Here is a 10,051-nt window from a genome sequence, read left to right as displayed (position 1 = left end):
TCGGGAGGGAAACCTTCCCAGAAAATTCGAAGGTACATCCTTGGCCGAGTGACGACTCGGGAGGGAAACCTTATCAGGAAAATCGAAGGTACATCCTTGGCCGAGTGACAACTCGGGAGGGAAACCTTTTTAGAAAAATTGAAGGTACATCCTTAGCCGAGTGACGACTCGGGAAGGAAACCTTTTCAGGAAAGTCGAAGGTACATCTTTGGCCGAGTGTCGACTCGGGAGGGAAACCTTTTCAAGAAATCGAAAGGTACATCCTTGTCCGAGTGATGACTCGAAGGGAAACCTTATCAGAAAAATCGAAGGTACATCCTTGGCCTAGTGACAACTCGGAAGGGAAACCTTTTCAAGAAATCCAAAGGTACATCCTTGGCCGAGCGATGACTCGGGAGGGAAACCTTATCAGAAAAATCGAAGGTGCATCCTCGGCCGAGTGACGATTCGGGAGGAAAACCTTTTCAGAAAAATCGAACGTACATCCTTGACCGAGTGATGACTCGGGAGGGAAACCTTATCAGAAAAATTGAAGGTACATCCTTGGCCGAGTGAAGACTCGGGAGGGAAACCTTATCAGAAAAATCGAAGGTACATTCTTGGCCGAGTGACGACTTGGGAGGGAAACGTTTTCAAGAAATCCAAAGGTACATCCTTGGCCGAGCGACGACTCAAGAGGGAAACCTTATCAAGAAAATTGAAGGTGCATCCTTGGCCGAGTGACGACTCGGGAGGAAAACCTTTTCAGAAAAACCGAAGGTACATCCTTGGCCGAGTGACGACTCGGGAGGGAAACCTTATTAGAAAAATCGAAGGTACATCCTTTGTCGAGTGACGACTCGAGAGGGAAACCTTATTAGAAAAGAAGGTACATCCTTGGTCGAGTGACGACTCGGGAGGGAAACCTTTTCAAGAAAGTTGAAGGTACATCCTTGGCCGAGTGACGACTCGGGAGGGAAACCTTTTCAGAAAAAACGAAAGTACATCCTTGGTCGAGTGACGACTCGGGAGGGAAACCTTCTGAGTTAATATTCGAGCAAACAGTAAAGAAAAAAGTCCTTTGTGTATACATCATTTCAAACATACATCAGTTTCTCTGTCTCTCCCATAGTTTCAGCTCGAGCTTGGTTGCGGAAATCAGCTAGCTCTTCCATCTGCATGTACTTGTCGGCTCGTCTTCTTAAGTCGTCTATGTCAGTCGGTGGCTTCTTGTAGATACTGTTGGCAAAAGGTCCCGACTTCAACGCTGTGGTGAGGTGGTGAAGTGCCACAGCCAGGTTCAGGTCTCGAATTTCCAATGTCGCTTTATTGAATCGGCTCATGAAAGTCCGAAGAGATTCCTTCTTCTCTTGCCGAATGCTCACCAATGCCAGGGAAGTCAATTGATGAGGCCGGCTAGTGGAGAATTGAATGGTAAATTGGGAGGCCAACGTGTTGAAAGAGTCAATCGAGTTGGCCGGGAGTCGAGTGAACCAGCTTAATGCTTGGCCCTTTAGCGATGTTGGAAAGATTCGGCACAGGACAGCGTCATCGGTAGTGCTGAGGGTAACTTGGGTCAAAAAGATGTCGACATGCTCGTTTGGATCGGTCGTCCCGTCATACTTGTCTAATGGTAGGGACTTCCAATGATCAAGAAATGAAGATTGCATGATGTTTGGGGTGAAGGGGTGTCGGTGTGCTTCGGCCAGCACGGTGTGCATGGGTTGGCCAGGTGCCTGAGCAGTCGAGGCATGGTTTCCTAGGGCGGCAACAGAAGTACGAGGAATGGAGGTATGATGTTCGAGTGAGTGGAATGACCCCTAAGTGTGGGTCGGCTCGGAGGGTTTCTGCGTGGGATCTTGATTTTGGTGTTTCAGGGCGGCGTTCTCTTCCCTCAAGGCGGCCATTTCGCGAGCATCATTCTTTCGTTGTTGCTTCATGGCGGCCATTTCCTCCTTCATTTGCCGTACCACTTCGACCATGTTTGTCTCGTCAACTGTCTCGGCATTGTCTGCCTCGGATCGGTGTTCGTCTTCAGATCGGTGGTCTTCGGTGTTGGTCTTCCTTGTCTTTACCATAATGCTCTCACTCAGTTGGTCTTCTTAAGTGTCTCGGTTCGGCCCCACGCTGGGCGCCAAAATGTACATGTCTAAGGGCACACTCGTAGGCTTCTAGTAACTGGAGGGCCGAATGAGAGCTTTGAGTCGATGCTTCAGAGGGGAGAGGTACCTGTAAAAGGCACTCCAACGCTCAAGTCAGGATGAGCATAATTCTCAAGAGTAATAAATGAACAGTGACATACCTCGTTTCGTGTGACTTATTTATACTACCTGTCATGGGCCTGAGCGAGGTGGGCCTTCTCTGACATTTACCGAATTAGGTAATACGATGTTAATCGACTGGTTACTCCTTAATTGCGTGTTTGTCTTTCGTTAACCATGATTATCATCCTAACTATTCTCTATTGGTCCTTGGTAGAGCCGATAGGGCACGATTGAGACAACCTCTATGGCCGAGCCGATAGGGAACGGTCGAGACAACCTCTAGCCGAGCCGATAAGGCACAGTCGAGACAACCTCCTTGGCTGAGCCGATAGGGAACGGCCGAGACAACCTTTGGCCGAGCCGACAGGGCACAACCGAGACAACCTCTTTGGCCGAGCCGATAGGGAACGATCGAGACAAGCTCTAGCCGAGCTGACAGGGCACGGCCAAGACAACCTCTCTGGTCGAACTGATAGGAACAGGGTTGAATTCTCCATGCTTCTCGGCCCCTTATCGAGCCGAACTAGTGGTCGAGTTGATAGGAAAAGGTCAGGACAACCTCTTCGTTCTCGGCCTTTGGCCGAGCCGATAGAAAGAGGGTTAGGTTGTCCCTAGTTTTCGACCCTCTGCCGAGCCGAGGTCGTGTCGAGAATTGTGTCGAAGTCCGATAGGACATCACATGTCAGTCCACGTGGCCGATAGGCCCCTTCGGGTACAGATGACACAGCATAAATTCAACCGATCAGACCAAAACGCCAAATATGATTGGGTATAGTAGAAATCCTCTATTAAATATTAATGAATAGAAATGGTGTCAATCAACTTTCAATAATTTTTCTTTTTAAACAAAGGATATTCCGGCTAAAAGTTAGGAACTAATTTACCTACATATTAAAATCCATTTAAAGGATCTGATATCTTCAACAAATGTTATTTGACACACCTAGATCTTAAAATGAAATCTCTAACCACATGTGGACATAATTACCTATTAATTATAACACACTATGTCAGCCAAATAATTTCATTTTTCCCAAATATTACACCTATATTGATTAAGCTTTGTTTGAGATAATAATAATCTCACATACACAACTAAATCTGCATCTGTACAAATGTAAATTATATGGTTGTACGCAGTGAAAAGCAGCTTAACTCATAAACTTGAGCCCACTCCTGAAAGCAATGCAAGTCTGCTACCTAGAGGAGTTCTATCACATAGCATATATCACTACAATCAAAGGTGCACTGTTTTGAACCTATCAATTACAGAGACTATGTGCTATTTCATTGGATTAATGACAACTCAAGGGAAGTTCAAATATAAATATTATCTATTCCCTGAACTGGGAAAGAATCCATGAAGAAAATAAGAAAGATAAAAGATCCCTTCCTCCCTGCCATGCCATGTTTCTTTTTAGGAAAAATTCTTTTTTTTTTCAGTCTATTCCTCAGACCTTTCAACTCTACTGAGATGAGCTTTCCTGCTGCTACCAGGGCATGAAAAAATTAGCCATCACCTTCGGCGTTGGAAAGGTTAAAATCATTGACAACAAATCAAGGGAAAATTATTGTACTACAATACCATACTACAACACCATTTACGAGCTGTGGGAACTGGGAAGATCTAATTTCTGGTGTCAATTTTAGAATATCTTAATAATAATAATAATAATATGCTACATTGTAATTAAGAATAACATAGAACAAACCCATTAAAGATCATACCCTCCATTTTCTTCATTTCCATTTCAGCTTTTCTTATCTGATGATTCTCCCATGGTTGCATCTTCACATCTTCACAGTTGAACCCTGCTATATAATTAGCACATTCTGCCTCATCCCAAGGCATTGCTCGGCCTCTAGAGAACTCAAATTTCTAGATTGACCTTCAACCCTCTTGCAAGGGCGTGTTGATCCACCTCCACACTCTCAGAAACTTGCAACCCATTTGAGTTCTTGAGTAGCAATTGGTGTCATCTCAGTCCCCGTGCTCTAAAACATATTGATTGGACTTGGATAGGGTATTCTGAAGCCTCATTGGATAACCAAATTGACTCATCACATTCTAACCTTTCACTAGTAGTCATGAAACCATGGCAAACATCATTTTTTTCCTTTTCCTTCTCGCTACTTAAGTAATAATCATTCTCCTTCTGTGGCAGAGAAAATATCAGACTCAAATCATCTGCATTTGAGTTTCTTGGCTTGCTTTTGGAGTGGCTTTTCTCTTATATGGACCAGAGGAAAATGTAAACTCCTCGGAAACAATCAAACAAAACCACCTCCATAAGCCAGAGGATCGGTGGAAGGTTATCATGGTATCAGAAAACAATCATTTGCTTTGGAATAATCCTCAAGTTTCCTTCCCAGGTGGTTTAATACTCGATACACTTCTCCGGAATAAGAGCTACTCCTATCATCAACAACAAACTTGTGAACAGTTTGATCAATCTCTATGAAACTCCAAGAAAAAACGGGTGGCACACCTCTCTCTTTCATCAATTTCCTCATCTCCAAAACACGCTCCCATTTTCCCACACTCGCATACACATTCGCCAGAAGAACGTACCTTCCACTATGCCCAGGCTCAAACTCCACCAAATACTCGCCAACCCTGTGTCCCAACTCAACATGACCGTGCAACAAACACCCCTTCAGCAAACACCCCCATATGGCTCCGTCCGCTTCCACTGGCATACTCTTAACAAACGCAAAGGCCTCTTCAATTTCCCCACTCCGAGCCAAAACATCAACCACGCATCCATACTGCTCAATCGACGCCACAATGCCGTATTTTTCACTCATATATCTAAACATCCTCATGGCACCACCACACAGGTCTCTATGATTGCACGCAGTGAGAACCGCAATGAAAGTAATCGCATTGGGCCTGAGCCCAACCTTCTCCATCTCCGCAAACAGCCCAAGCGCCTCGCGGTTCCTGGCGTTAATAGCCAAGCCCAATATCATAGCACTCCACGCAGCAACGTCTTTGGTTTTCATCTTACCGAATACTTCCTTGGCCGGTTGCATGCACTCGCATTTGGTGTAGAAATCGATCAACGCAGTTCCGAGGTGGAGTTCATATTTCTCTACCCCGTGTTGTCGGTCCACGTAGGCGTGAATCCACTTCCCTTCTCCAAACGCACCGACGGCTGCACACGCGCTGAGAGCACTCACCAAGAGGGAGCCGTTCGGCTTCACGAACGCCTTGAGGTCGCGGAAGAGCTCAATCGCCTCGCGGAAGAGGCCATTTCTGACGTAGCCAGACACCATTGCGCTAAACAACACGTCGTTGGCGTGGGGACTTTCGTCGATCACGCGGCGCGCGACGCGCGTGGCTCCGAGGCTGGAGTAGGCGCTGAGGAGGGAGGAGATGGCGTGGAAGTGGGTGACGTGGCCGCGCCTGAGGATGTGGGAGTGGAGCTGGAGGAGGAAGGGGAGAGAGGGGGAGGCCTTGGGGAGGAGGGAGAAGGTGCGGGCGTTGGGGCGGACGGCGTCGTTTAGCATTTGGGGGAAGAGGGAGGCGGCGCGGTGGAGGTGCTGGCGGCGGGAGAAGGCGGTTATGATGGCGTTGTAGTCGAAGACGGTGGGGAGGGGGATGTGGGTGAAAATGGTGAGGGCGTAGCGGAGTTCGGCGTGGGCGCAGAAGGCTAGGAGTTTGCTTGCGACGAAGGCGAAGCGAGCGAGGCCGTGGGTGATGGCGTGAGCGTGGATTTGCTTCATTTCTCTCATACTTGAGCATTGCTCCAGGAGACGAATGCATGGAGATGGAATGTGTCTGTGTGTGTGAAGGATTGGGCTCATAGCAAAGAGCTAGCTCAAAGGGAGAGTAGCTCAGGTACCCAAAAGCAGATTTCTCTGTCAGGTACCTGAGCTACTCTCCCTCGGAGCTAGCTTTTTGCTATGAGCCCAATCCCTCACACACACATACACATGCCATCTCCATGCATTCGTCTCCTGGAGAAATGCTCAAGCATGAGAGAAATGAAGCAAATCCACGCTCACGCCATCACCCACGGCCTCGCTCGCTTCGCCTTCGTCGCAAGCAAACTCCTAGCCTTCTGCGCCCACGCCGAACTCCGCTACGCCCTCACCATTTTCACCCATATCCCCCTCCCCACCGTCTTCGACTACAACGCCATCATAACCGCCTTCTCCCGCCGCCACATCCTCCACCGCGCTGCCTCCTCCTTCCCCCAAATGCTAAACGACGCCGTCCGCCCCAACGCCCGCACCTTCGCCCTCCTCCCCAAAGCTTCCCCCTCTCTCCCCTTCCTCCTCCAGCTCCACTCCCACATCCTCAGGCACGACCATGTCACCCACTTCCACGTCATCTCCTCCGTCCTCAGCGCCTACTCCAGCCTCAGAGCCACGCGCGTTGCGCGCCGCGTGTTCGACGAAAGTCCCCACGCCAACGACATGTCGTTTAGCACAATGGTGTCTGGCTACGTCAGAAACGGCCTCTTCCGCGAGGCGATTTAGCTCTTCCGCGACCTCAAGGCATTCGTGAAGCCGAACGGCTCCCTCTTGGTGAGTGCTCTCAGCGCGTGTGCAGCCATCGACGCGTTTGGAGAAGGGAAGTGGATTCACGCCTACGTGGACCGGCAACACGGGGTAGAGAAATATGAACTCCACCTCGGTACTGCGTTGATCGATTTCTACACCAAATGCGGGTGCGTGCAACCGGCCGAGGAGGTATTCGGTAAGATGAAAACCAAAGACGTTGATGCATGGAGTGCTATGATATTGGGCTTGGCTATTAACGCCAGGAACCGCGAGGCGCTTGGGCTGTTTGCGAAGATGGAGAAGGTTGGGCCCAGGCCCAGTGCGGTTACTTTCATTACGGTTCTCACTGCGTGCAATCACAGAGACCTGTGTGGTGGTGCCATGAGGATGTTTAGATATATGAGTGAAGAATACAGCATTGTGGCGTCGATTGAGCACTATGGATGCGTGGTTGATGTTTTGGCTCGGAGTGGGGAAATTGAATAGGCCTTTGCGTTTGTTAAGAGTATGCTAGTGGAAGCGGACGGAACCATATGGGGGTGTTTGCTGAAGGGGTGTTTGTTGCACGGTCATGTTGAGTTGGGACACAGGGTTGGCGAGTATTTGGTGGAGTTTGAGCCTGGGCATAGTGGAAGGTACGTTCTTCTGGCGAATGTGTATGCGAGTGTGGGAAAATGGGAGCGTGTTTTGGAGATGAGGAAATTGATGAAAGAGAGAGGTGTGCCACCCGTTTTTTCTTGGAGTTTCATAGAGATTGATCAAACTGTTCACAAGTTTGTTGTTGATGATAGGAGTAGCTCTTATTCCGGAGAAGTGTATCGAGTATTAAACCACCTGGGAAGGAAACTTGAGGATTATTCCAAAGCAAATGATTGTTTTCTGATACCATGATAACCTTCCACCGATCCTCTAGCTTATGGAGGTGGTTTTGTTTGATTGTTTCTGAGGAGTTTACATTTTCCTCTGGTCCATATAAGAGAAAAGCCACTCCAAAAGCAAGCCAAGAAACTCAAATGCAGATGATTTGAGTCTGATATTTTCTCTGCCACAGAAGGAGAATGATTATTACTTAAGTAGCGAGAAGGAAGAGGAAAAAAATGATGCTTGCCATGGTTTCATGACTACTAGTGAAAGGTTAGAATGTGATGAGTCAATTTGGTTATCCAATGAGGCTTCAGAATACCCTATCCAAGTCCAATCAATATGTTTTAGAGCACGGGGACTGAGATGACACCAATTGCTACTCAAGAACTCAAATGGGTTGCAAGTTTCTGAGAGTGTGGAGGTGGATCAACACGCCCAGGTCAATCTAGAAATTTGAGTCCTCTAGAGGCCGAGCAATGCCTTGGGATGAGGCAGAATGTGCTAATTATATAGCCAGGTTCAACTGTGAAGAGGTGAAGATGCAACCGTGGGAGAATCATCAGATAAGAAAAGCTGAAATGGAAATGAAGAAAATGGAGGGTATGATCTTTAATGGGTTTGTTCTATGTTATTCTTAATTACAATGTAGCATATTATTATTATTATTATTATTATTAAGATATTCTAAAATTGACACCAGAAATTAGATCTTCCCAGTTCCCACAGCTCGTAAATGGTGTTGTAGTATGGTATTGTAGTACAATAATTTTCCCTTGATTTGTTGTCAATGATTTTAACCTTTCCAACGCCGAAGGTGATGGCTAATTTTTTCATGCCCTATTAGCAACAGGAAAGCTCATCTCAGTAGAGTTGAAAGGTCTGAGAAATAGACTGAAAAAAAAAGAAGAATGTTTCCTAAAAAGAAACATGGCATGGCAGGGAGGAAAGGATCTTTTATCTTTCTTATTTTCTTCATGGATTCTTTCCCAGTTCAGGGAATAGATAATATTTATATTTGACCTTCCCTTGAGTTGTCATTAATCCAATGAAATAGCACATAGTCTCTGTAATTGATAGGTTCAAACAGTGCACCTTTGATGTGTAGTGATATATGCTATGTGATAGAACTCCTCTAGGTAGCAGACTTGCATTACTTTCAGGAGTGGGCTCAAGTTTATGAGTTAAGCTGCTTTTCACTGCGTACAACCATACAATTTACATTTGTACAGATGCAGATTTAGTTGTGTATGTGGGATTATTATTATCTCACACAAAGCTTAATCAATATAGGTGTAATATTTGGGAAAAATGAAATTATTTGGCTGACATAGTGTGTTATAATTAATAGGTAATTATGTCCACATGTGGTTAGAGATTTCATTTTAAGATCTAAGTGTGTCAAATAACATTTGTTGAAGATATCAGATCCTTTAAATGGATTTTAATATGTAGGTAAATTAGTTCCTAACTTTTAGCCGGAATATCCTTTGTTTAAAAAGAAAAATTATTGAAAGTTGATTGACACCATTTCTATTCATTAATATTTAATAGAGGATTTCTACTATACCCAATCATATTTGGCGTTTTGGTCCGATCGGTTGAATTTATGCCGTGTCATCTGTACCTGAAGGGTCCTATCGGCCACGTGGACCGACATGTGATGTCCTATCGGACTTCGACACAATTCTCGACACGACCTCGGCTCGGCAGAGGGCTGAAAACTAGGGACAACCTAACCCTCTTTCTATCGGCTCGGCCAAAGGCCGAGAACGAAGAGGTTGTCCTGACCTTTTCCTATCGACTCGGCCACTACTTCGGCTCGATAAGGGGCCGAGAAGCATGGAGAATTCAACCCTGTTCCTATCAGTTCGACTAGAGAGGTTGTCTTGGCCGTGCCCTGTCAGCACGGCCAGAGGTTGTCTCGGCCGTTCCCTATCGGCTCGGCCAAAGAGGTTGTCTCGGTTGTGCCCTGTCGGCTCGGCCAGAGGTTGTCTCGGCCGTTCCCTATCGGCTCAGCCAAGGAGGTTGTCTCGACTGTGCCCTGTCGGCTCCACCAGAGGTTGTCTCAATCGTTCCCTATCGGCTCGGCCATAGAGGTTGTCTCGATCGTGCCCTGTCGGCTCTGCCAAGGACCAATAGAGAATAGTTAGGATGATAATCATGGTTAACGAAAGATAAACACGCAATTAAGGAGTAACCAGCCGATTAACATTGTATTACCTAATTCGGTAAATGTCAGAGCAGGCCCACCCCGCTCAGGCCCATGACAGGTAGTATAAATAAATCACAGGAAACGAGGTATGTCACTGTTCATTTATTACTCTTGAGAATTATATTCATCCTAACTTGAGCGTTGGAGTGCCTTTTGCAGGTACCTCCCCCCTCTGAAGCATCAACTCGAAGCTCTCGTTCGGCCCTCCAGTTACTAGAAG

At 46.7% G+C, this 10,051-nt stretch overlaps 1 protein-coding gene and 4 pseudogenes across 1 annotated transcript; 2 read left to right on the top strand and 3 right to left on the bottom strand.

Moving 5' to 3' along the window:
* Positions 1 to 1,076: 1,076 nt before the first annotated feature.
* On the bottom strand, positions 1,077 to 1,700 carry LOC145953548 (uncharacterized). Its single transcript, XM_083067526.1, has one exon. The coding sequence runs from the start codon at positions 1,698 to 1,700 to the stop codon at positions 1,077 to 1,079; it is 624 nt and encodes a 207-aa protein (XP_082923652.1).
* A 1,623-nt stretch (positions 1,701 to 3,323) lies between these two features.
* Positions 3,324 to 4,534, bottom strand: LOC145953547 (uncharacterized; annotated as a pseudogene).
* LOC145953224 (pentatricopeptide repeat-containing protein At5g66520 pseudogene) lies at positions 4,403 to 6,053 on the bottom strand (annotated as a pseudogene).
* Positions 6,054 to 6,152: 99 nt separating this feature from the next.
* On the top strand, positions 6,153 to 7,790 carry LOC145953223 (pentatricopeptide repeat-containing protein At5g66520-like; annotated as a pseudogene).
* On the top strand, positions 7,672 to 10,048 carry LOC114916956 (uncharacterized; annotated as a pseudogene).
* The last annotated feature ends 3 nt before the right edge of the window (positions 10,049 to 10,051 follow it).

The sequence above is a fragment of the Cajanus cajan genome, chromosome 11, assembly GCF_000230855.2.
Source record: "Cajanus cajan strain Asha chromosome 11, NIPB_CcT2T_4, whole genome shotgun sequence".
NCBI classification, from domain to species: Eukaryota; Viridiplantae; Streptophyta; class Magnoliopsida; order Fabales; family Fabaceae; genus Cajanus; species Cajanus cajan.
Note: the sequence above shows the minus strand (reverse complement) of the source record. Positions and strands in the feature narration are given on the sequence as shown.

Excerpts from the sequence above, each read along its gene's own strand:
- LOC145953548 (XM_083067526.1), bottom strand. The coding sequence starts at position 1,700 with ATGCACACCGTGCTGGCCGAAGCACACCGACACCCCTTCACCCCAAAC.